General features: G+C 41.6%; 1 protein-coding gene across 2 annotated transcripts in view; it reads right to left on the reverse strand.

Annotated features, from left to right (window-relative positions):
* Positions 1 to 27,085, reverse strand: part of ABCC1 (ATP binding cassette subfamily C member 1) — a 1,301,041-nt gene that overhangs the window by 300,564 nt on the left and 973,392 nt on the right. For both annotated transcript variants that reach the window (XM_044089159.1, XM_044089158.1), the window contains exon 24: positions 10,170 to 10,369. In XM_044089159.1, the coding sequence (XP_043945094.1) occupies positions 10,170 to 10,369 (200 nt within the window). The remainder of the gene's footprint in view (positions 1 to 10,169; positions 10,370 to 27,085) is intronic.

The following is a 27,085-nucleotide window of genomic DNA, read 5'->3' on the forward strand; positions in this document are numbered from 1 at the left end:
CTTACAAGTGAATTTTTCATCCAAGATGTTAAATCAGTTACCTGTTTGCATAACCTGCAATAATAGCAGGCTTCACATTAGTACATAGCTGGAATACGTAATCATCTTTGGGGGTGGCAGTTCCAAGAGGTTTTTCAAATTAATCCTCCTCCTGTGAACTACATTTGGTGCAGGTCCAAATTTAGTAAATTCTTTGTCTATATGGAAAATATTCCAATTCTTTTGCAAAATCTGTCTAATGTTTTCACCATCTGACCTAATCGTAGTAATGAAGGACTACCTATAATCGATCCTTAGGTTACTTTCACCTCCAACAGGTACCCTGTCATCAATACTCATCCCCTGATTGCTGTTATCTAAAATGGCTTTAAAATGGCCATTTGTCCTTTTATTTTGAACTTCCTCAAATAGGTTGCTCAACATGTCTACAGAGTATCCTCCGTTTGTGAACATTTGCAATAAGAATCTACACTCCTCCTCAAAGTCTGACCATAATACACATTCTTGCGGCCCTGTCCAGTTGTCCCTTTACTACGGACCTTTTTTGATGTTGGGGTGGGCACTACTGTAACGGAGGAAGGAATTACAATGTGTCTTTCGATGTATTTTGGCTAAATCCTGTTTGTTGGTATTATTATTATCCTTCCTTAGTTTGACATCAAGAAAAGCTATTCTTTCATATGAAATACGTGGGTGAATACCAGAAAATCCGTTGTGTTGTTGCAGTATGTCATAAATTCCTTAAACATACTTTATTCTCCCTTAAAGATAAATAAATATCATCCAAAAATCTGGTATAGCAATGAATCTCACTCTTAAATCTGTTTATGGTGTTATGTACAAATTGGTCTTCCCAAAAGGCCATTACTAGGTTAGCAAAACTGCCCCCCACTGGGGACCCTATTGCCACCCCACTCTTCTGTAAGTAAAACTGGCCGTTGAACAAAAAGAAATTGCTGGACAACATTATGTCCAACAGTTCTGTTATTAAACAGATTTCAGATGCAGGTTCCCCTCTTTTTACTAATAGTAACTCGAGCCATTCAATACCCACATCACGTGGGATGACTGTGTACAAATCTTTGACGTCACTTGTGGCAAAGTTGAAATCAGGGTGAAAGACTTGGCTGTTTATTGCTTCCAAAAAAGACCAGGAGTCCTTGCAAATAAAGGGTTCCCTTGATACGTACGTATTTTTTCAACAGACTGTCCACAAATTTTGCCAAAGGGTATGTAATTGAATCCCTTCCATCCACAATTGGGTGCATGGAAGGGTCCCATCAAGCATTTGTGGATTTTCAGAATCCCGAAAATCACAGGGGTTTTAGGGGAAAAGATAGTTAAGTAGTTTACCAAATTTAGATCAATCCTGTTCTCCATGACCAAGTCATTAACAAACACCTTAATACGGTTGTATGCTTGGTTCACCTCATTTAGAGAAACCTGCGTATATGTATCCAAATTAAGCATATTTTCCATTCTCTGTATGTAGTTTGTACGATCAAACACCAAACCACCACCCTTTGTCAGCCTTAACAATTCTTACCATCAGCATTCCTCAAGGTGTCTATCAAAACCCATTCATCCCTTGACATGTTAAAGGCTTCACTCCCTAGACTATTCACATTGTTGCATCTATTCCTTTTGGTAGCCAATAAACACCTAAGGTCAATGTCACAAATACTTTCAAATATATCCAATAATGGATGTAAGGGTGGATTGTAAACGCTGGGTACTTTAAGCTCTGCATTTACACTCAACTCATTATTGAACAACAAGTTTAAATTGAGTTTCCGTAAGTAAAACTTTAAGTCAATCAAAATCTCAGGGTGGGAGGAGTTATACAAGGAACCACAAGTGGCCTTGGTGAAGACAAGAGTTCAAGGTGCTCTGACCTGGGCTGTCCCTGGCATCGAAGACATGGACTGAAAGTCTGTTGGAGGACGGGTGCCTAATGTCAGAACTAAAACCAAGGGAGTATCCCCATTCTGCACTGATGGGCAGGCAATGATCCTACAAAAAAAAAAAAAAAAACACCAACATTGAGGCCAGCCCCAATGGTGCCTCAGAAACTTTGGTTGGAACAGTCTTCAAAGAACAGGCACAGAATAAATCAGTGCATCCCCAATTCCAAGGGTCTAGTTGAGTCTGAGCTAGAGATAGAAGCCAACATGTTGAGTATCAAAGACCCTGACGCCATGAGCAAACTCAGAGAGGTACCATGGGGAGGCTGAGTGATCAGCCTTAACTGTTTAACACCAAATTACTGTCTCCTTCAAAGGCTTCAGAGTCAAATGGGTCTGATATGTTCTCAGTGTCTACAGAAGGAAAAGGAAGGTCTGGGATTAGTTTGGCCTCCAAAGCTGCCATTACCAAGATGGGTACCAGGGAAGGAGCAAGGCATACCGGAGTTGTGCCTGTCCTTATCCATCTTACCCACAGAAAGAATGGCATGACACCCGCATCTATGTGAGCTGTCACAAATGCTGCCATCATTCGATCCAAGTTTATGGTGGCTACTGGCAGATCTAAATTGATAATACTGAAGGACATCTGGAACCCAGAAAACCTTGAGAGCTCCCTCTCAGAGGATCACATGCTCACTGAGGTGTCTCTTCTAGGAGATTTGTCATGAATAACTATGGTCTCTGTTGACACTAAAGGTCTAGCAAAGTGACAGCACCAACACATGTGAAGATGGAAGAAAAGTTGGAGTAGTCTTGGGTATTTTAGGAGTTGGCAAAGATGGTGGAGGGTTGCCCTGGCGCAACTTTCTATTTTCTCTCTCTTTGAACCTTTCTTATAGGTTTCATAGGTGTGTACTAGACTAATGGCTCTGGAGCCTATATATGCCTAGCCCAAGAAGATTACCTGGCATCATGCCGCCAAAAGTTACTTCCAAGTTCTCCCGTCAAGCAAGGCCACTGAGGCGATCCCCGGTGTGAACTGCCGCCTGAAGTTAGTTCCCAGTGGCCCAGTCAAGCAAGGCCATTGAAGTAATTCCAGGGGTGAACTTCCTATTGCCCATCCACTCATCAAGATTTCTCTTAAAGAGGGCCAGTGAGGTGCTCTGCTTGACATGAATGGGATTGTTCCAGAGTATGGGAAGTCTCTGGGTAACCTGCCCTTCCAGCATATTCTGTTTATTGTGGTAATGAGGTTTAGGTCCCTGGAGCATGTGGTGCAGAGGGATTGGGATTTCTTTAGGTGTAGCATATCTAACAGCTCTGGGTCAGACATGGCTTTGTAGGTCACGCAGAGATTGCCTCTAAGTAGGTGATATCAGACAGAGTATAGCTGGTGTTGTTTGAGTCTGTCCATATTGGGCATGTGTCTAAGGCCTAAGATCCTCATAGTGAGGTACTTTTGTGGCCTTTCCAGTTGTGGGTGTCTAGTGAGGTACATACCAAATGGGGCGTTATATTCTATAATAGGTCTAATGAGGGAAGAGTGAAGAGGGATTATGACCTCTTTCTTCCTGGATAAGAAAACCTTCGTAATGAGATGTGCTACACAGAAGGACTTTCTGACCACAGTGGCAATGTGGTTATCAAAGGAGAGGTTGCTGTCAACCTGTGTCCCCAGGTCTCATCACACCTTCGGTGTTCAGTGGACTACCGCCTATGTGGTAGTTCTTGGGCACCAGATTTTTCCCAAAGGGAATGACAATGTACTTTTTGGCATTGAGCTTAAGGCCATAATTCTGGCACCAGTCATTGATCTCAGTGAGGCCTTTTTGTAGAATGTCTACATCAGCTGGAGAATCAATAATAGCTCCCACTTTGCAGTCATCTGTGAACTTGGTCAACCAGAGTCCCTTTGTGTTGGCTTGAACTTCAGAGAAGTAGATGCCAAACAAAAGAGGACCTAGGACTGATCCCTGTGGAATACCACTTGTAACCAGTCAGTAGTCAGATTTAGAGTCCGCTACTTTTACAGTGTGGGTTCTATCAGTGAGCCAGTTGGCAACCCATCTTATGACATAAGGGTTTATGCCTAGTTATGCCTAGTTTAGTGAGTCTATCTATGATTCCTGAGTGAGGGATGGTGTTAAAGGCCTTGGCAAGATCTAGGTAAGCTGTGTGAACAACCCTGGCCTCATCCACAGCCCTGTTGACAGACTCAAAGAAGTCTATCAGGTTCAGCAAGCATGATCTACCTTTCACAAACCCAAACTGTGTGGAGTCCAGAGTTTGGAGATTCCCTATGTCCCTATTAATAAGGTCCCATGATGCTGTGCTCCATAGCCTTGCATATCAGACTAATGGGGCAGTAGTTCCCAGGGTCTGTAGTTGCTCCCACTTTGTGAAGTAAGATGACTGTAGTAGTGTGCTATTCGGTAGAACAAAGCCTGAAATGAGGCTGTGATTGAACATGGTACTCCGGTGTGATGCCAGTTCATTTTGTAATTCATGTAGAACACAGCCAGGGATATTATCAGGTCCCATGGAAGCTGTATTCTTGGCTTTGGACAGTGCATTTTTTACCTGTGTAGCCATGATGATAGGGACTTGGCACTCTTCAGGTATTGTGATGGGCCCTTTAGGTGGTGAAAGGGGGGTAAAGTTTGCACTGAACCGGTTAGCAATATCAGTTGGTTATGTATATGTATTGCCATTGTGCTGTAACTCTGAGAAGATCTGAGTCTTGCCATGTAGATTCTTGACATAGTTACAGAATGCCCTGTGCTTGCCTTTAGAATCTGCAGCAATTTTGTTTTCATAGCTAGCTTTAGATGATTTGATGAGGGATCTGTTTTTTGCTGAAGCTAACAAGGGGGTTTTTCCAGTCTTGGGATTTCACTCTTTTCTCAACAGTTTTTCCCTTCTGTTGTAGTTTGTTTATGGTAAGGGACCACCAGATTGGCTTCCTTTTTTTGGAAGAGTGTCTTGGTTCTGTTTGGTATGGCCTGTTCCATGCACTTGTGTATGTGCTCATACAGTGCATTGGTGTATGATTCAGCAGTCATGCACCTATTTTCCATTTGCATGGGCATCGTGAAGTTTGCCACCTCTGTTTTTAGAAGCCCAAAATTGGCTTTGGAGAAGTTTTTTTTTACAGATGGTTTCCTTTAGTGGGGGTGTGGGTAGGATGTGGATGTCCATGGTGATAAGCTTGTGGTCAGATCTGATCAGGGAGGAATTGATTTCAGGTGTTGAGCAACAGTCCATTTTGGTAATGACCAGGTCAATGATGTTTCTACCCCTGGTGGGGGTAAGAATGAGTTGGTCCAAGGCACTGGAATTAATGAATTCCAGAAAATGTTGAGCAAGTGTGTTGATACACGAGTAATTTTCCTAGTTAATGGAGGGGTAGTTAAAGTCTCCCAGTATAAGGGTATTGGGTTGTACCCTAATATTTTCCAGTGTGTTTAGGAATGTGGAGTGGGAGTCTTGGGACATGGTGGGGGATCTATAGCAAGCTACAACCTGGATTGCAGTTTTACCCAGTGTTAGTTTTAGCCAGTGTTAGCTGTACCTGAAGTATCTCTGATGCGTTATGTTGGGCTACTTGTCTGGAGGTGCGAGTATCTTATGAATACGGAGACACCACCACCTTTAGTGCTTCAGTCCAGATTTGGGGGCTGAAAGGTGTGGTATGAATCTCTTTCTTAGGATCGATCTTTACCTAAAGTTTTGGTCTGCACTTTTTCAGAAAGACTGAGGCGCTGATAAGCAGAATCTTCAGACATGTTTCCTGCTGTGATAAGGCAGCCCTTAAGAATTAAATTGTTCCTTATGTTGATTACAGATCATGGATCCAAGGATTTACAAACATCACACTGAGTATTTAGATGCTTTGGTCCTGGGTACGCAATACATTGCTTGTGTGTGTCTTAGGGTGGAATTTTGTGCCTGCACTTGGTGCATTTATCAAATCCTGAAGCTTTCTCGATTGGTAAAAAGCTATAATTGAAAATGCTAGATATTTTTATATTTGGTTTTGTAGAAAAATGAAAGGAAAGTACTCTGACAGGACATTCAAGGAAAGCAATAAAAGATATTACATTTTTCTGTCAGGAAAAGGTAGTAAGTGGTACTGCATGCTTAGGTAGGCCCCTGAAAACAAACTTTAGAGAACATGAGATAATATAGATATTGAACTGTACAGAAAATATCTCCATTTGAATCAGAATAGTTGGGGTAGCCTAGAAGTCAAGCATTTAATAAAAAAAGTTGTTTATGTTATCCAAAAATAAAATGTCTGTGGGAGGATTATATCTGGTGATGGAGGAGGCAAATGTGCTCTGGGAAACAGAAGGCGGCCTACTGCATCATGAGAGAAGCTCAGGTACAGGAGAAGTGTCTACATGCATAGCTGCTCAGAGTTGGCAGATGACCCAAACCACTTAGATGGACAGAAGGGACAATATAGAATTGTAAGGTTCCTTATATGGGCATATGGGGAGCAGAAAGAAATTGATTTCTCATTCTCAAAATCAATATCCAAGCCACGAGGTGAGAAAATTAGAGAAAGCCAGGGAAATCATCTTCTTAAGAACTGAATCACCAGGAAACGTACTATTTTTAAACAGAAAAAAGTGTAACGCTTTGAAGGGGTAACCAAAACCCAAGCTGTTTTTTTGTAAAGCAACAAAATATTGACTAGTACAAAAGAGACAACAAGTAGATAGCTGAAGGACTGATAGCTTATCCATAGATATCCATATCTTTAATTGCACATGTGATGTTACAGGAAATGCTATATAGAAACTATGTGCCAAAGAGCCAGACATCCCTATTACAAAAGCTAGAAAACTATCCACTGAAAAAAGAAAAGGGGAAACCAAAGGCAATTCCTGAAGCAACAATGGGTAGTTTCTTAACATGTCCCCACTCTGGATATTTGCAGACCAACGCCCTGGGTGGAAGAAAATTTCCGTTTAGAAAGCTCTAACATCTGGCAGCATTTTGCCAACTTTTTAAGTATCATGTCAGTCTCTCCCTGTGCTACTTCATCTGGAATCTTCTGTGGATACAAGGAGCTATTTGAGAAAATGACAGAAGCAGTGCATATGTCAAGTGAGACAATCACAATACCACCAGCCAAGCCTCAAAAACAACAGGCCTGAGACCCCGAGTCCCAGTTTCCTGAGCCTGCTGCACGCATCATGTCTACTGTAGTACTTTCAATTATTCTTATTAATTAAAAGCTCTGTTCACAGTTGTCAGTCGTAATTCTTTCCCAAACAAAAAAACTTGCAGCAAGTGAAGTCTTCTGAAGGAATTCATTGTCAAGCAGACTTACTGGCAAACTTCTTAACATTAATAAAAATATTACACTAATAAAATTGTAATCTCATTAGAGAATGAAAACAAGTCTGCATTTGGCACTTCCATGACTGAGGCCTAGGATTGAGTGATAGAACAATCTTTCATTTCACGAGACAGAAAAAGGAACTTAACAGGGCATGCGGCATACTCTTACACACACTCTAATGGTCATGGTTCAAGACTGCATTCTGGCCAAGCCACAGAGATGTTGGGCTGCTAAAAATACCAAGCAATAGGACTTTTATCTGCCTTCAGCTATCATTCCATACCTGTGCAATAACTGTACCAGGGATCCTCAAGATGAATACACTTATCCTACAGAAAATGAAACTGGCACTGATCCTGATAACTGGATTACATCATTCTGACAGACAGCAGCTAACTGTACTTATAATGAAGGAGTTTCAATTTAGTACGAAAATCATATATATATATATATATATATATATATATATATATATATATATATATATATACATCCACAGGACAGCAATAACCTTGAAAGCTGATGCATTGCTTTGATAGGCTGTCGCACGGGTACAGGTGATACTGACTTAGGATCTTGTCAGCTAAAACTTCAATCTGATGTTAGACTGGGAGGGGCACTGAACAGACTCCACATTAAAGCGCCTGCAAGTCAGGCAACTGGATTATCACAGAAAAAGAGGTCAAAAGAAGAACTCATTGGTGCATGAAACTGCAACAGGGTAGTAGAAATCACTACAGTAAACAGAGATTTACAAGAGGATCAACCTAGGATAGTTATGTCTAGCAGTTCTCTCCTATTACCAAGGTCTACAACATGCTGGGTTTTCTTAGAATAGTGACCTTATGAAGATGGTTTCAAATAATTTTCTATCTTCTGCCCAATTCCCAACTCTGTTCTGCAAGCTGAAGAACGGTGACAGGTGACATGGTCTGATTTTCACCACTCAGTGGTCCTGTTAAATTGTTGATATTGAATGACATCTGGGTATGATGGACTAAGACAGACTAAACAAAACCCAGTAAGAGTGATGCTTTAGTAATTTATGATTAATTCATCACTCAGTATGCTCGGGCATTGTATACGGGAACTTAAATTTAATGAACTGAAAGGAAAAGTTCCACACATCATCACAGGATAGACCTAACTGGGGTGCATATACTAAGAACATGCACACACCACTGAAATGGACAATCCTGCCATAGCTCCCAACAATGTAGTTAACTGGAGCTGCAATACTTGTAACAAAAAGACTTCCCATCAGTGGAACACTTCAAAAGTCTGTTGTATATAATATTTTCTTGTTCATCGTTCATCTGTTGTACTTCCAAGTGCACATCCTAGATCCAAAAATTATCAAGCCACCTATATCCTTGTACAGTATTCAAAAGACAAAGGTACATATGATGCAAGTCAGTAGCATACTATTAAGCTCAAAGAAAAATGTTGAAGAATAAACCAAATCTGAACACAAAGCGAATACCAATATTTTGTGCACAGAAGTAGCCCATTTCCTCCATAAGAAATGAAAATAGATCATTCTTCATCTCATGTGTTCATTTTTACATGTAGAATTTTTAACTGCCTCATTATACTTTTATCCATAATGAAGTTTTACAGTGAAGGCAATTGGAACTTAACATTCAAAACCAGCTACACAACATTTCAGATTAAATGTTTCTACTTAACACTTCATATACAGCAAACAAATGTATAACTATCCAGAATAGATGTGTGATTTGGCCAGCCCAACACTCAACCACCAGTATCTCACACACACTGCCCCTAGCATTTCTGGTTTGCCTTACAACCCCCCCCCCCCCCACCTTGTCTTTCTCATTTTGTGCACACATGTAAGAAAACGTGCCCATTTTCATTAATTGTGACATTTTTTTCTTAGGTGCATATTACTCCCCTGTGCCTTCCAAATATCAAACCTACCCACAATTAGACTTTGCTAATCCCCCCCCAATACTAGAGAATTACCCCAGTACAGTAGAGAGGGGTCAACTATCCTGAAAAGATGTTATACAGGCAGCTATAACAGTTGCTTGTGCCCTCACAAATATGCCAGCACTGAGGTCATTTTTATAGCCTAATCAAATGTCCTGGATGGGGGGAGCTGCTCACATAACTCTAAGGAGCCATAATGCCTTTCCTTGCAAGTACACACTCCTGCACACTTGCTAATGAGGGCTACCACTAGACAGTGGCTTGGTGAACCAAAATCCTGAACTCAAGATGTATACTGCACCACTCCCCCACCACTGAGATACTGTAGTTCTATGCCTCTTCACCTACCTTGCCCCCCCCCGGATGTGCAGCAACTTACTGAACTTGGATTGCCTGGGTGGCACTGAGGGTTTGTAACCCTTTGTGCCACATGAGCTGGTTATCGCTTCTGGCACTAATTTTTCTTTTTATCTCTGGGCACCCACCTGCTTTCTGTACCTCACTTGTTCTCCAAACACATTACAGTACTTATCTGTAATCTTGCCATTAATACACAGTAAACATATGAGACATACAGTGCATGCAATTCAACACTGCACCAAGTACCACTGTTCTTATTTCATAATAACATGTTAACTGTATTCAAAATTAACTGCTTCTTTAATACTTAGAATTTTCCTAGTCAAGTAATACCTTATTTCTTCTGGCAGTTTAAATGCTAACAAAGGCTGCAATATAGACTACTGGAAAATGTACAAAGTTAGAGGTCTTCATACCACACATATAGTGGAAGGAATTCCACCCCTGAATTATTCTGCAAGTCTTTCTCCTTAGCTGCAGACCTCAATACAGTGCACACTGGTTCAACAACTTAATGAATTCTTCAAGAACTTCACTTCATGAAAGGACCAGGGATTACATTAATTTAAAATATGCTACTTGGATGGCAGACCTACCTGTTTGCCACAATACTAGGATAGTAAGCTTTCTGATTTTCATCAACTTTTGATTCATTGAGTTGTATGAAGCGCTTCTGCTCCTCAAAGGCTCGGATGACACTTACCCCCAGGATCGTCTCACTGAAGTGAGAGTACACTGGAGAACGGCTGACTGATTCTATCCTTTTGAGCTGGCGGGAAGTAGCTACATAGAATCTCTGAAAAATAAATTTAAAAATTAAAGTATTCAAGTCCAAGACATTGAACTAAACAATTTTTCTAAAGGACTAGCCAGTATTTGTTCAGGGGAAAGAGTTGGCACAAATAATGAAAATTTGATTATATTTACTAGTTTAGTTTATTAAAACATGGATGAGATTTTAGAAATTAAATAGCAACTGAGGACTGCATATACTCTGACCAAAGTCACTTTTAATTAAGAATTAATAAATCAGATGAAACCGTTATGTTTATTATTCACAGTACACAGATATTAGTCTGACAATAAGCTTTCAATCGGAAAATAAGACATATAAGGTTAATTTTTTTTATCTCGAAGTGACAGAACACTTGGTTACGTCCTTTGGGTGTCAGACAGCTCTTCCAAAATTCTGAAATCCCAACACTTCGAGCTATGCCTCCTTTTGCCTCATGCATAATATTTCCATGGTATGGTATGGTTAAATAAAGGAACATATAATTAGTTGAAACATCACAGTCTGCCCATTTCCCTACTAAATGAACTTGCCACCAATCCTACTAAAGCAGATTTTTGAAACAAAAAAGAAACGGCTGCGGGTAAAACCAAGGTGCAAGAAAATAAGTAAAAATATAAACACAATGCACCAAGGTAACACACAATAACGTCTAATAAAAACAAAAAGTAAAAGACAGAGGTGAGCGCTTTCGCAACAATAGTTGCTTCATCAGACAAGGATCAAGAGAATAGCGCTGCTTAAATAGGTAAAAAAACAATTATCTCATGAATTAATGATGTCATACACCAAAGGTTATTTAAAGAGACAGTGCAAGATCCTCTCCCCTTTATTTTGAGGATTAGGAAAAATGGTTGGTAAATGGATGGATTGGTTTAAAGCCCCACTGGATACCACCTTGGGCATAAATAATGGGTTAGTCCTGATGGAGACCCTGTCAGCCTGAAAAATAATGAAGGGTTCCACAGCCATTAGCGCCTGTAGCTCAAACACTCTTCTTGCTGAAGTGATGGCTGGAAGTAAGGCTGTTTTCCAAGAGAGGAATTTTAACTCTGCTGTAGTAGCAGGTTCGAAAGGGGGAAGCATGCCCTTCTCTAGTACAAAGTTAAGGTCCCAGGGAAGGAGTGGGAGCTCGCCTCGGGGGTCTTAAATAGTTAGCTCCTCTCAGGAACTGTTGGATCAGAGGGTGAGAAAAGAGCCGTGCCTCCGTATCGTAATGAGCTGAGAAGGCTGACGCCTGAATCTTAACTGATGAGAAGGAAGGGCCTTTGTGGAGCAGCTCTGCTAGGTAATCCAGAATTAGAGGCAAGGAGAGCATGGCAGCATCCTTTCCTAGAGACTGGCTCCAAGAACAGTATTTTTTTCATTTTCCTGAGTAAGATTTCCTAGCACTAGGCCTTCTGGCCCCAAGGATTACATCCAGCACTTGTTTGCTGAGGGTTGCTGGTGGAGTGCTCAGGGAATAAGCCAGGCTGCAAGATTCATAGTTTGCCGCTGAGGATGCAAAATCTGTCCCTCCTGCTGGGACAGCAGGGAGGGGGTCTGATGTAGGTGCCAGGGTGGCACTGCTGTCAGATTGCGTAGGAGTGGGTACCAGTGCTGGCGTGGCCAGTCTGGTGCAATAAGGATTGTCCTTGCTCTGTCGTACTTGATCTTGAGTAGTACTTTTGAAAGGAGGGCAGGGGGGGCATAAATTGAGAGGTCTTCCCATGTAAAGGATAGGGCATCCACTCGCCATGCTTGGCTGTGGGGATTTCTGGTGCAAAATTTGCTCAATTGATGGTTTTGGGGGAAGCAAAGAGGTTCAGCACTGGTAGTCCCTCCCTATTGATTAGAAGTTTGAATGAGTTGGGTTCTAGTTTTCACTCATGTGGGTCCAGTAGATTTCTGTTCAAATCGTCTGCCAGTGAATTTGTTTGCCTGGCAAGAATTGAGCTTGCAGGTGCACTTGGTTGCTCAAGGCTGTGTTCCACAGGACCATGGCTAACCTGCACAGTGAGTAGGAATGAGTCCCCCCCCCCACCCCTGCTTGTTTATGTATCACATAACTGTGGTGTTGTTTGTCTTTATCAAGAGTTGTCCTGGAAGGATAAGGTATTTGAAGGCTGTCAGAGCATTCTGTACAGCTAACATTTCTTTTTGATTGATGTGCAGGTGAATTTGTCCTGGGCTCCATTTGGCTTGAATGCATTTGCCTGCCATGTGAGCCCCCCATACACAGACTGATGAACCTGTTGTCAGGTTTTGGGCGGCAAGGGGGTGAGCAAAAGGAAGTCCCTTAAGGGGTTGCAAGCCTCTGCCCACCAAAGGAACTCTGCCCCTAGAGAAGGAATGATAGAAATCAGTGTTTCCAAGTCCTGAGAGCGTTGACACCAGAGACTTTTTTTTAAGTACCATTGAAGTTTCTCATATGCAGTCTTGCATATGGAATTAGTAGAATGCATGAGGCCATGAACCTAAAGGCTTGCAGTATTTTTCTTTGCAGATAGCTGGGTCTTGGTGGCCATTAGTTTGAAGTAGTTGGTAAAATGAACATGCTTTTCTGGACTGAGAAATGCCATCTGGGAAGTTGTGTTCAAGCTTGCTCCCAGGAATACAATTGGTTGGTTGGGCACCAAATGTGATTTCCTTTCGTTAATGGTGTACCCCAGAGAAGTTAGAAGCCTCTTAACAAATGCCAGGTGCTGAATTAGCAATTCCTGACTGTCCGCCTGAATCAGACAATCATCCAAGTATGGGTAAATTTGAATATTTCACTGCCTGCAGTATGCAATGGTTGGAAGCAGGCACTTTGTGAATACCCAGGGCGCAGTAGATAAGCCAAAGGGAAGTGCAGAGAACTGATAGAGCCTGTCCTGAAATGTAGATTTTTTCCTGCAACAGTCCCTTATGGGGATGTGCAGATAAGCTTCTTTTAAGTCTAGGGTGACTAGCCAGGAGTCCTTGGCTAGCACAGGAAGCAGATGTAGTAGTGTATGCATATTGAATTTTGGGACCACCAGGGAGGTGTTGAGAATGGATGGATCCAGGATAGGGGCCCATGAGCTCTCTTTTCTGGGCACCAGGAACAGTCTGGAATAGAAACCCTGTCCCCTTTGCTCTATTGGAACAGAACAGCTCTGTTACTGAGAAGAGAAAGTACTTGCTTTTGAGTCTCTGCCCACTGGTTTGAAGGAAGGTCAGGCAACCCGCTTGGGGCTGGCAGTGAGAGGAAATAGAATCTGCATCCCTGGGATACAATGCTTAGGACCCATCGGTCCTGGGTAATGTACTTCCCCTTTTTTGCATGCAGGGCAAGTTTTCCTCCTAGAGGCGCAAGTACTTGGGCATGGCTGGGAAAGATGATAGACAAGTCATTGTGAATTTTTTTTTCATAAGGGGGTGGCTTACCACTCCCTGTTTTTGAGGTGGGTGCACTCCAATGCTTAGATCTCTGCATACCCTGAAACTGTAGTTTTGGAGGTTTACTGCCCCTGGGCTTAGACTGAGAAGGGCCGAGAGGGTCTGGAAAGGACCAGTTTTTTGAAGGCCAATGCCTACTGTACCTGTAAGAAATGTTTAACAGTTTGCATATATTTAGCTTTTTTCTCCATCTTTTTAAGAACAACTTCTGCTTTTGTGCCAAACAAACGCTCCTGGTTTAATGGAGCATCTACTAAATTTGCTTTGACATGGTCTGGCAAGATTTGTTCCTTCAGCCAAGCATGCCTTCTCAGTACAGACCCAGTGACAGCAGCCCTGCAAGATGCTTCTCAGGCATGAAAGCCACACTGCAAAGTATGTTTACTAACTTGGTTTGCAGAATTCCTCAACTCTTGTGAATTTTTATTCTCTGCACAATCTGCAAGCAACAACATTTTCTGTTTAATTAGTTCCATAATATGCTGCTAGTACTTCAACAAGTGAAACTGGCAATTTAAAGCCCTTATGGCAAGAGTTGCAGAGGTATATACCTTCTTACCCAATCTATCTAAACCTCTAAAATCCCTGTCCAAAGGGGTAGGGTTTTTGGCTGTAGTGGCCTTAATACCTTTAGGTTCCTGGGAAAAGGTCTCTGGATCCGCAGTGGGATTCTTAAAAAGAAATTTGTGAGAGTCAGGTACTCTGAAGTACCTGTCAGGCTTTCTAGGAGCGGGTGGTAAAGTATCAAGAGTAAGACTGGATTCCATGAAGACATCTACAATATCCAGGACAGGTGGTATAGCTAGAGACCTGTGCTGAGGCAAGTCTAAAAATTCTCTGAGTCTCTTTTTGGACTGTGGGTAGTCCTGGCATTCCCAATGGAAATGCTCTCAAGCTATGCAAGTTTTGACCAAAAGAAAAGTCCTCTGGAGGGGAGGCAGATGGAATGGAATCCTCTGCATCTGAATCCTCATAGGTAGATAAGAGAGTGTCCTAGTAATCAGAGGGATCAAAGCCATCGGACTCATTGTCTGTAGAATCAGAAAGAAAATCAATCCTTTGTCTTATAGAGGGGGAAGGCTGGGTTTCCCTAAATAAAGTTATAAAGTCTTCAGCCATTCTAAGCATTTGTTTATGTGGCATGGGAGCTTGAGCATGCGCTTTAGTTGTCTGTTTTCTAGGTGCAGTGCGAACTCTGGGCCTGAGAAACTCTGTAGTTTTAGTCAAAAATGAACATGTTGGTTTAATACGAACATCAGAAGGTCGGAAAACACCCTCAGAAGCCGGTGCCTGCACAGCGGCTCGGACCCATCCAAGGTAGAGACATCCGCAGGTTCCATAGTTGAAGAAGCATCTTACGGCATACCTGACTCCAAATGGGTCTCAGCAGAGGCCTGCGAATCTGTAGAAGCGGGTATCAGGGGCTGCGAAGGCGTCTCACTGAGTACCGGCCTATACGGTCTGCATCTGTCTTTATCCTTACTTTTTTTGGAAGATCGGTAGTCGGATGGCTAGTCGAAGCCATTTTGGAATACGGAGAGTGAAAGAATTTAGCGACAAAGATAGCCAGATGACGAACAGTACAGGCATTAAACAGGGACAAAACCTACAGCAAGGAACGTCGTGGTCTGGGCATAAACAGCTGACGCAGTAAGAGTGAAAATCTCTGTGAGGTATTTGCTTTCCACAGGCAAGACAATTGTTAATTTTTCTGACATTGGATAGAGCAAGAAAAAAGGATCCTCAATGGGGTATTTTGCTTTAGAAGACTTCAGGTCTGAAACTCTAACAATGAAAATTTCAGGTAGCGGCCGACCGGCACTTGCGAACCGCTTCTGCTTCGGGCTCCCGCGCTCAAGAAAACCTGATGTAATGGCGTTAGCTGCATGTTTTATACCCCTGATATCATGGAAGAGACGACAGCATCTGACGCAGAAATCCCAAGACTCTGGTATTCAGTCCGACTGAGGGCTACCTGCAGGCAGATAACCCAAGTGTGATGACCACAAAGAACATCTTGGTTTATTATCTGGTAAAGAACTGATTGTAAGGTGTGTGTGCCCACCTCTGGCATTCACATAAAGGAAAGCATACCGAATAAGGAAGGGTAACTGAGAGACTCCTCAATGGTGACAGAGTAAAGGTGTGAAGGCTCTGGGGTCAATGATTGGTTGCAGCAGACTAGGTTAGCATTTTAGTAGTAGAGGCTTGTGGTGAAAAGGGAATATATTTCTGTTGCACTGCATTGAGTACCAATTCATGGAGGAATAGAGGAATGGTAAATACTCACTATTAGATGACCTATCCTATTGAAATGAAAAGAAAAGCTGGCATATGCAACCATGGTATACAATATTAATGGTCGCGATACTTGGTGCTAAGTAAATAAGCAGTATATTTTTCAAGCTGTAGGTCACCAATATCTAATATTACACTTTTACCTGCTATTCTAGAAAGCCATGAGGCATTCAAGGCCCAAGCTTTGTTTTAATAGGTTGTGCAACAGGGCATGGCTTGCCACTTGGAGGGAGGGTTATGAAATGAATGTCTAGCAAGAAAACCACACAGTAAAGGAGAGGTTTGTCTCTATTAAAAGACTGATGAATTAACCACGTCATTTCTAAATGTTGTACAAAGTTTATGCACTACTGGCTAATTACTTCCTGTTTTCAGTTTAATACGTTTGATGATAAAGGTTTGAGTCCAGTTTTTTAAGGGAGGAGAAAGGGTTTGAATATAGTTATGAGCTGCCAATAAGCATGAAAGTGCTGATAGTAAATTACCTTGATTGAAGCATTAAACCTAAATATGTAAACACCCAAAGGTCAAGGCAAAGAATGTAAATACAATTCTGTTACTCTTTGGTAATGTCACATAATGTTAAAGAGTGGCATTAATGGAATGGAATGCAGTAACAGATTTAATTTGAAGTTCAACATACAAGATTTTAAACAAAAGGCAGAGAGAAAAGGACTGATGGGTCTCAGGAAAAACATGTGGTGGTGGTGGTGGGAATGTTACTGGAGGCTAGAACACCAGAATCAAAGTCTAACAAGTTAGTATCAATGCATTACACAGAGACTATATGTAAAACTGTTCCTAGAGTTGCAACAGCTCATAGGTATGCAGCTATAAGAGAGGCAATGGACTGAAGTTTACAAAGCACTGAAGGCCATGACTAATTTGAGAAAATTCAGAATTTTTGATCAGACTTCTCGCACAAATAATTCTACACACCAGAACATTCAAACAAAATGTTTCCAAGGGTATTTTGTCACTGCTTGGGGTGCTCAATAGGTGGAATAAGGGGACATCATTTGGTCTCGTCCACTCCTGCAATCAATAAAGGATATTTTAAACAGTCTGATACAAAAACTGTTGGAATATGAATTAGTCTTAAACAGAGGCACTGCACGACTGGGATAGCTCCTTGGATCTTGAAAAGCCTTTATATGTTAAAGCTCTTGTAGTACTAGTAATATTAGCTTTTAAAAATCTATTACAAGGAAAAGAAGTCTACTAAGGTACCCAATTTGCAGGAAATCCTGGAGATAATGCATACCTTGAAACAAATTGAAGAGGTCATGAGTATTGGGAAACTGAAGGGCAGTCAAATACAAATGGAAACTATGGGAACATTGTTTACAGCTGATAGTAGCTTAGGGTTAGCTAATTAGTATGCTAGGCTAAGAAAACAGGCCTCACCTTACAGTAACATGTGTATTGCCTTACTGGTAACTTTCCTTTATCTAGGAGGACCTTTGCATAAGGTGATGAAACAATGGACAGAAAACAGTTTAAGCTGGGACTGGGTCAAGACCCCTTCCATTTAAAAAATAACTTTCTACAGTATGAATAAATCCGAATCATTTATAGGTTCTCAAATACCTAGTAGACTACTGTTCCATGTGGAACTTAAGAAGCCTAGCCTTGTACTCCCACTTTTTAGCCCTTCATTTTGCATACAAATAATAAAGAGATGGGCCAAACAAAAACATGTTGGGACATTTACATTTTTCTCCCATCTTTGAGGGCAGAGATGCTAAAATAGAGGTGAACTTGCAGTTACCGATCTATTCATCCAAAAATATATTTGAACAGAATAAGAGAAGTACTTTCTTTATGTGGAGTGGAAGATATTCGCGTTAAATATGGGTAGCAGCATTCTCTGTGATACTAACCTATCCTTCCAACATGTTATAATTTTGCAAAAGGGATGGAGATCCCTTGAGCAGGTATTTATGATACCACTAGACTAGTGAATGTGTAAAAGGTATAACAGAATACAGTCTGTTGAAGCTCTACACATGAGACAGAAGCCTCCTCTCAGTAGCCTGTTTGATACTGAGGGAGACAAGGATTTGAGATAGTTTGCATTGCTTTTATGATTTAAGCCCTTAATTTTTTTTTTTTTTTTAGTGAGAAAACACTGTGGTTGTGCTTGGACAGGTACAGACAGAAAGGAGCTGCCTAATGAGTGTGAAGTACAGTGGAACAATTACGTCTGGATCTGGATGCAATACCTTTAAATACAAGCTGTGTTTTGAAAAACAATTTTCTTACGACAGTTGATATGTGGTGATTAAAGGGCAATTCGTTCTCTACATAGATCCCTGATCCCTAACTACAGAATCAATGTTGGTGTGTGTTGTCAATGTGATGGTTACAACAGTAGTCATGCTTGTCGAAGGATACAGTTACATGCTTCTTGGCATTTAGTTTTAGCCCATGATTTTGGCACCATCTATTTGTTTGGGACAGGTCCTCAGAGGATCAAGAGTCCTCTGAGGAGTTTATTTATTAATTCTGAACAATGATTATTATAAAAGCCACAAACCCTTAACATCCGCTTTCACCTCAGAGAAGTAAATATCAAACAGGAATGACCCAAGGACTAAACCCTGGGATACACCAGTATGCAGTAAGAGGTCTTTTGTAGAAGGTAGAGCCACTCACCCTAACTTCTTGGGTTCTATTTGTGATCCAATTTGCTATCCAATTAGTTAAAAAGGGACTGACCTTTAGTTGGGAGAGTATCATTTTTTTTTAAACAAGACATCTTTATTGAATTATCACTTACGACACAGGCATACATTTAAATAAATGAAAACAAGCCACATGGATATATTTTCAGTTGCAAACATCATATGCAACATATAATCTTCTATACAGAACATTACATTGCTCATTCAATTCCTGCATACCCTTAAACTGCATTACTCCCCCAAAACATTATTCTGCATGTATTGTTCCCATAATTCCCATTTTTCCTATGTAATTTGCGCCACTTCTAGTTCTTTTATCTCTGTTACTATATTCACTACTTCTACAGCACAGCTGGTTTACACCGATTTCCATTTTCTGGCAATTGCTTTTTTGGCAGCCACCAAAATTAGACTCGGGAAGGCCTTAGTATATAGCTAGGCAATTCTGATTCCGTATCACATACAAAAATATAATTTCCTTAGTTACACCAGTGACAGTAGTTTGCAGGGAATTTTGTAAAGTCTGCCAATTCATTACACTGCCAAAAATATGCTCCCAATTACCCTCTTCCTTCTCAATCATTTGAGATCTACCAGAAGAAAAATTCTTTGGAGTTTGCTTGGCATATAAAAATACTATGCACGCAAAAATCCTCAATCTTCTAGACTTTGTTACATATTTGGGAACCATACATATATTCCCTCCATTGTTTCTTTGTGAATCACTTATCCTATCTCTCTTCCCAGTTCTTTCTAACCTCTTCTGACCAATTCTTACAGTTACCATACAATATTTTATATGCTCTAATTATCCCTTTAACAGCTTCTGTCCTATTTTCTACTAAAAACTCTACCAGTGCAGGTCTTTCACATATTCCTTTCTATCTGTTTATACTCTGATATAAATGCTTGATAGGGAAGGTAATCTCTTGCCTATCTTGGCCTCTTCCCATTCTATTAGCTTTCTCTGTCTAATTTGCTCTGAATACCTTGGTTTCTTTGCCAGTTTTCTCCAGTAAATTCCAGCCCCCTTGCCTGTTTCCTGTACACCTAATTGCAGTCATCATTCTCAGCAGAATATTTATCAATTTCTGTGTTGACTTAGCGCTTATAATAATTTCTGCTACTGTGTGAATATCATAATCTGTTTTGTTATTGTTATTCTCCTGAAGGATCTGCAGCCAATATCCCAGTCTCTCCTTGTTTCTTGAGCTTAACTCAGTTTCATCACCACTTCTTTCCACTTTGAATTATAGCTTTCTGCTTGTGCTATGCATAGGAACCTTAACTGTGTAGCTCTGAAATACCCCATTCAAATCATGTAACCCCAAACCACTTTGTTCTACTTGACTTGACTCTTGCCCTCTTCCCCTTCCAGAAAACATCCTTTAACTCTTTATTAACAGCGATCCACAACTACTTCTCTAGTTGATAAAAATATGCCTGACCTGTGTGTATAACTAATGGGATTAAAACACTTTCACTGCTTACATCTTACTATCCATATTGATAAAAGAGGGCTTCCCGTTTTATATCATCTCTTTAGTCACTTCCCACATATCCTTAGCTGCCATAACAGAATTCTTTTTAACCCATACCCCTTAAGTAGTTCATTTTATTATGCTCCCATAAATATGGGTACTGCTGAACCAATCTGTGTGTGGGTACATAGTTAACTATTGCATTTGTTTTATCTTCATTAATTTTTATCCCAAAAGAGCTGAACTGTTTCAGAATGTTCCACAACACTGAAATGTCCTTTTCTGGTTTTGTCAGGTACAAAATAATATCTGCAAATAGAGACAACTTTTCCTGATTACCATACCAATTCTGTCCTTGAGTTTCTGAGACCTTTATTTTCTTTGACAATGTTTCTAAATATAGCACAAATAAAGGGGAGAGAGATAAGGAGGAGTAAGGTATACAAAGGAACCTGGCTTTGGAAAGAGGGTAAAGCATAGGCAGTGGAGGAAAGCACACAAACCTGAAACAGTAAAGACAAAAAGGGCGGGCTGTTGGCACACTGTTGGGGTGAAAAGTGAGATAGACACACATACAGAGTGTGAACAAATGGTGAAGGTGAAAGATAGACCATACACAATGTACGGGGCTTTATACAGCAGGAAGGCTGTCACCTCTGGCAGGACAAAGGGTGGGACTGGCTGCAGGAGACTACCTTGGTGCTCTCCACATTATTGATCTCCTTGGCTGCAGGAGATCACCAAGGCAGGATAGAGGGCAACCTTCCAAAAAGCATCCTTAACGGATACCAGGGGCCTGATGACCCTCCAGTGATTTGACAGGCAGGTCCCAGTGCTTCGGTGAATCTATATTTCACTGCAGGACAGAGGGTCACTATAGCCTAATTAATACTGGTCTCCAGACTGATGTTCCACACTACAGCCTTGATTAGCTGTTGAGGGTTCACAGTACTGTAGACAGGGCTTTCTAACATACAAAGATTTTTACCCCATCCATTGTAGCAGGTTCAGTACCCACATCATCGAGAGGCTGCAATAAAATGGTTGGGCCTCCTTTTCTTCATTAGGTGGAGCTGCACAGTGGAGATACAATGGACAGTCTGCTCGCTCGCTGTCTCTCTCTCTCTATATATATATATATATATATATATATATATATATATATATATATATATACACATATATAGGTCCACTTTGTAATTTCGAAATTGGGAAATCCAGAATTTCAGTATTTCGGAATCAAAGCCGAAAACCCAAGCACAACTCACAAATTCGAAAACACACAACTGCGAAATTCAAAATCCTAAAACTATGCTACTCATACAGTACACACAAACAGAACCCCCACAATCAAACAAATGCATCTAAACTACATATAAGCAGGGGGCCAAACCCCCTGCATCTCCTTTGCGGGGGGCTGCTCCCCCCACCCCCCCTACTTATAAATTCTAACTCCGAGATCGCAAAAACGAAACTCACACACACGCACACCACAGTCGCAACACACACTTACACACACTAAAGCCCCTAACCAACATACTTACACACACAAACTTATCTAAATTAAACTCAAACATCCACACACCGCACCAGCGGAAGTGGAAATTCAAAATCTCCGTGTTTCGCGATTTTGAATTTCGTGCTTCTGCCGGTTTCGGCTTTGTGATATCGAAATACTGAAATTTGGGATTTCAGTATTTCAAAATTACAAAGTGGACCCATATATATATATATATATATATATATATATATATATATATATATATATATATATATACACACTTTTTTTTTTTTGCTGGCCATACACCTTTATGAATCCTAACACCCTGCTGTACTGACAAACTTTCACCAGACTGTGGCCCCCTCCACTCATTAATACTCTCGCTGAGCTCAAAGGTAAAAGTGCACAAATTAGTACTACCCAAGTGACTGTCATGCAAATAGCAGGAAGAGATCTGTTTCAATACAGGAGAAAAAAAAAAGAAGTTATGTACTCACCATAATGTTTCATCTGTGTTGTTGATCTTCATTTATCCTTGACCTATAGGACTGGGTTCCAAGTCTTGGAACCGGCTCGGCCGTTATAACAGCTCACCCAAACCAACAACTCCTGAGCAAAGTTCCTACCCAGAATGCCTCTCTCTAAATTACCTCAGACTGAGTTTTCAGCTATAATGAAAGACTAGGAGAAAGTAATACTGTAACCATTGAAGAGGCCATGTCCAAGGTCATACATGAATAACCAAATAACCAGGACTAAGGTCCGTTTCTCAAGAAGTCTAAAGGAGGGGGAAGGTGGGTGGGGTGTCAAGGATAAATAAAGATCGACAACACAGATGGAAACGTGAGTACATAACTTCTTTATCTGATGTTGTCGATCTTCATTTATCCTTGACATATGGGACAGAGTCCCCAGCTATCTTATATCTTGGGAGGCCTTATTGAAGGATATTCCTGAGCAGCATAGAACCAAATGATGCTCTTCCCCTAGAGACCAGTTCCCCTTGTAATACATAAGTATTTTTACTTGGCTGTACTATGCACTACTATGGATTTTATACTTCCTTCCTATGTATTTGTATTTTTTTTTTCCGGAGCTTTTCTCTCCAGGACTCCATTGAAAATGAGCTTCTTGTAAACCAATGGACTATCCTGGAAAACAAAACTGCAAATAAATAAATAAAGGTAGTGGAGAAACTCACTTTGCGGCACACATGTCATCCATGTAAGCCTTGGAGTGAAAAGCAGCAAATGTGGCTATAGCTCTTGCGGAGTGTGCTCTAACTGAGGCTGCCAATTTGATATTTTTCCTGTTGTAGACAAAGGAAATGCATTCCCTTAGCCATTTAGACAATGTAACTTTAGAAACTGATTTACCCATGGAAGGACCTGAAAAGGAGACAAATAACTAGTAGGACATTCTGAAATCTTTAGTTCTGTTAAGATAAAAATACAATTGTCTATGGACATCCAACAAATGTAAGCAGTAGTCTCCCTTGTTGGAAAAATTAGGGAAGAACACTGGCAATTTAATGGATTGATTAATGTTAGTCTCAGATATAACCTTTGGAGGAAAGGATGGATTGGTTCTCGGCGATACTCTTGTCTCTATGAAAAATTAAATATGGAAGTTTTTAAGACAATGGCATGGATCTCTGAAATCCTCCAAGCGGATGTAATATCTATTAAAAAATGGTCTTCCATGAAAGACATTTCAAATTACAGGCAGCCATAGGATCAAAGGGAGATTTGACCAAGGATTACAAAACCATAGTAAGATCCCAGGGAAAGAGGGGTTCCCTATAAGGAGGCTTTAATATTAACGTTCCCTTTAGAAAAGCCTTGCACAGCCTATTTGAAATTAAGGATTGCCCTTCAAATCAGTTATGGAAATTAGAAATGGCAGCAAGCTGAACTCTAATGGCAGAGGCAGCTCCTTGTTCCAAGAGCATAGAGAAAATTTTCAAAACCTCTTCAACTGGTGCAGAGAAAGGGTCAAGTTTGTTATCGCGTGCCCATATGGAAAATATTTCCATTTACTGAAGTAGTGTCTCCTTGTGGAAGGTTTATGAGAAGCTAGCAAAATGTATCAAAAACTGGGGAAGATTAATTTTTTTTGCCTAGCAGTTAATGGAACTGGAGCAACAAAGCTGTAAGCTTGAGGTTTTTCACGTTGGGATGAACTAGTCCCGGAAGATGGGACAGGAGATCTGGATCTGGGTCCACAGTCCATGGATGTTGAATAGGTAAGGCCAAAGAAAGGGGAACCAGACTTACCGAGGTCAAAATGGGGCAAGGAGGATCACTTTGCTCTTCAACCTTATGGCTTTCTTCAAGAAAGGGGGTATTAGAGAAATGGGGGAAAAGGCAGTTGTCCTGACGGCCAATTGTGAAGGAAGGCATCTCTCGGGGATTCCCTCGAGAGGGGATTAAGGCAAAGTAGCTGCTGCACTTGTTCTGTGGGGATGCAAACAGCTTGCAGCACGGCTGGCCTCAGTGACGGAAAATCGCCTTCACCAGTCTGGAATTGAGACACCACTCCTGTGGCAGGAGAATGAATCTGTTCAATTTGTCTGCTATCACATTCGAGCTCCACGGGATGTGCACCACTACTATAAAGCAGTTTGAAGAGACCATCCATTGCCACACTCTGAGGGCTTCTCGACAAAGGGGTTAAGACTTGGTTCCGCTTTGCTTGCTGATGTACTAGACTACTGACATGCTGTCTGACTGAACTGCAATCATTCCTAGACAGAAGGCAGTTTGAAAGGCTTGCAATGCTAACAGCACTGCCCTAGGTTCCAGAACATTGATATGCAGATTTATCTCTATTGGGGACCAAGTGCCTTGGACAGTCCTTCCCTGAAAATGCCCACCTCCTGATCTTGGAGGCATCTGTGGTCACTATGGCCTGGGAATGAGGGGAAACAAATGGTCAGTTCCATCCACCAAGATAAATCCTTTTTGCAATGACTGGTAATTTGGATCTAGTGAGGCAGAGGATGAGTGAGAATAGACCACTGGGAAGATAGAAGCCACTGTAGGATACTCATGTGGAACCTTGCCAGCGGTACTAAAGTAATGGCTGCCGCCACGGATCCCAGAGCCTGTAGAACTAGTGAAGTAGGAACATTGTTACTGGACAGAGAAATGTCTACCTGTGATCTTATTTTCAGTAATCTTATTTTCTGTAATCTATCAGTAGGAAGGAAAACTATGTAAGAGGTAGTATTGAGGCAGGCTCCTAAGAATTCCAATTGTTGGGTTGGACTTAACTGAGATTTCGCAAGATTCACCTTTTATATCTATATGAGAACAAGTGCATAGGGTGAAATCTGTCTGTTCCAGTAGATGCCTGGTGGGGGCAAATAAGGAGCCAGTCATCCAGCTATGGAAACACTTGGAATCTATGCAGTTTCAGATGAGCTGCTTCTGCTGCCATACATTTGGTGAAAACCCAGGGGGGCTGTGGTGAGACTGAAGGACAGAGCTCAGAACTGATGATGACTGGCTCCCAACCAGAAAAGGAGGAACCTCCTGGAACATTTGTCCATGTTGATGTGGTAATATGCATCCTGGAGGTCTACAGAGCACATCCAATTGTCTTTCCCTAAGAAGGGAAGAACAGACTGAACCGTGACCATCCAGAATTTTGTTTGTTAAACAAACTTGTTCAGAACATTCTGATCCAAAACTGGTCTCCAGTCCCCTGTCTTTTTTGGCACCTAAAAGAACCTGGAGTAGAATCCGGATTCTATCTGGTCTGGTGGGACTTCTTGGATGACTTTTTTGTCTAGCAGCTTTTGAATTTCCAGAGCTGCCTGATCCCTTTGATTAGGTGGAACATCAGGTATCTTTCTTCCTAGTTTTGGGGTAAGGTCGAATGGAATATAGTAATCTCTGGCAATGATGCTTAGCACCAAGGCATCTGTGGTTATCTTTTGCCAGGCTAGTGGGTGCAAGGGCAGTCTTCCCCAAACTGTCTCCAGAGGCAAACAATTGGGCCTCCTTTCAGGAGTGCTGGTAGGGTTTCCCTGAGAAGGAATCTCTGGAACCCTGATTTTATGGGCCAGCTCTGTTGCATGGTCAGCATCTTCCATTATAGCTCCCCCCTCTGCCCTGGAAGAGTCATTACCACATGTCCTGGAAAGACCCTTGGGTCTTTTTGAACTACATTTTCCTGCTTCTCTGGTTCCTGGAATAGGAGTGTTGGGGAGTGGAAAAACTAAGTCCACAGCAGACAGGGTTTTTCCATCCTTTTCACACCTGGATAATGTATCTTTCACTTTGGGGCCAAAAAGTAAAGATCTGTCAAACGGTGCATTGACAGAGACTTGAATGGCTCCACAAACTCATCCAAGCGCATCCAGGCATGCCCCCTTTATGGCTATGCTGAACCTGCTGCCCTAGTCTTCCCTTTGGCTGCATGTGCAATAAACATCATGGAGGAGTTAGAAACAGACTTCAGGGTGGCAAGCTGGGAGGCCAATTTATCTTGATCAGATCCCTCTGAAGTCTAGTGAAATGTGCCTAGAAGTTCAACAACCACAAGGCAAAGGTCAAAGCAGCATTAACTTGCTTTCCAAATCTCTCCATTGCCCTTAACTCATGGTTAGGGGAATGAACAGTGGAACTTTCTTCTGCTAGTTCTTTCTGGTGGCCGTCACCACCACCACCATGGCATCTGCTACTAAATCTTTGGCCCAAGGTTGATGGTCCTCTGGAGATGAAAGAATTTTATCTAGTCTCCTGGGTACTGGTTCTATGGAGTCAGGGGGTCTTCCATGCCTGATGGGCAATTAGCTTAATAAGACAGTCAGTTGGCGGGGTCACCCAAGAGATAAATGGGCGAGCACCAAAAGACTGCAAGTACACAGACTCCTCTGAGGATGGGTTTTGGGACTTCCAGCCACCCCTCTGTTTTAATATCTCAAGAATGTCTCTGAAGGAAATGTCTTCAAGGGGTGACCTGGGGGAACACTCCCAGTCATCGAAGTCTGTGTTTCTGTGACAGATTCCTCTGGGGAATCAAGGTTTTTCCTCTTACACGATGTCTTCTAAAGCATCTCCTCAGTCGGAGCTTCTGTGGAGGAATCGGAAGAGGTGGGTCCCTGTAAGGAGGTGCCTTGCAGCTTCAGTGCTCACTGTCCTGGTACGGAGGTTGATGGCTTTGGACTAGACGGAGTCCCAGGGAAAACACTCCAATGGGGAGAAACCATCTGGGAGCTTGCAGAGGCCAAGGCCCTCTCCAGAACTTGAAAAGCGGGTCCCCCGAAGAGGGATGGGAGCCCAGAATTTGGAAAGACAACTTCTGAGCTGGTCCCACCCAGCTCCGAGGAATCCGCCATCAA

Source organism: Protopterus annectens, chromosome 12.part0 (assembly GCF_019279795.1).
Source record: "Protopterus annectens isolate FY-2018-M chromosome 12.part0, PAN1.0, whole genome shotgun sequence".
Taxonomy (NCBI): Eukaryota; Metazoa; Chordata; order Ceratodontiformes; family Protopteridae; genus Protopterus; species Protopterus annectens.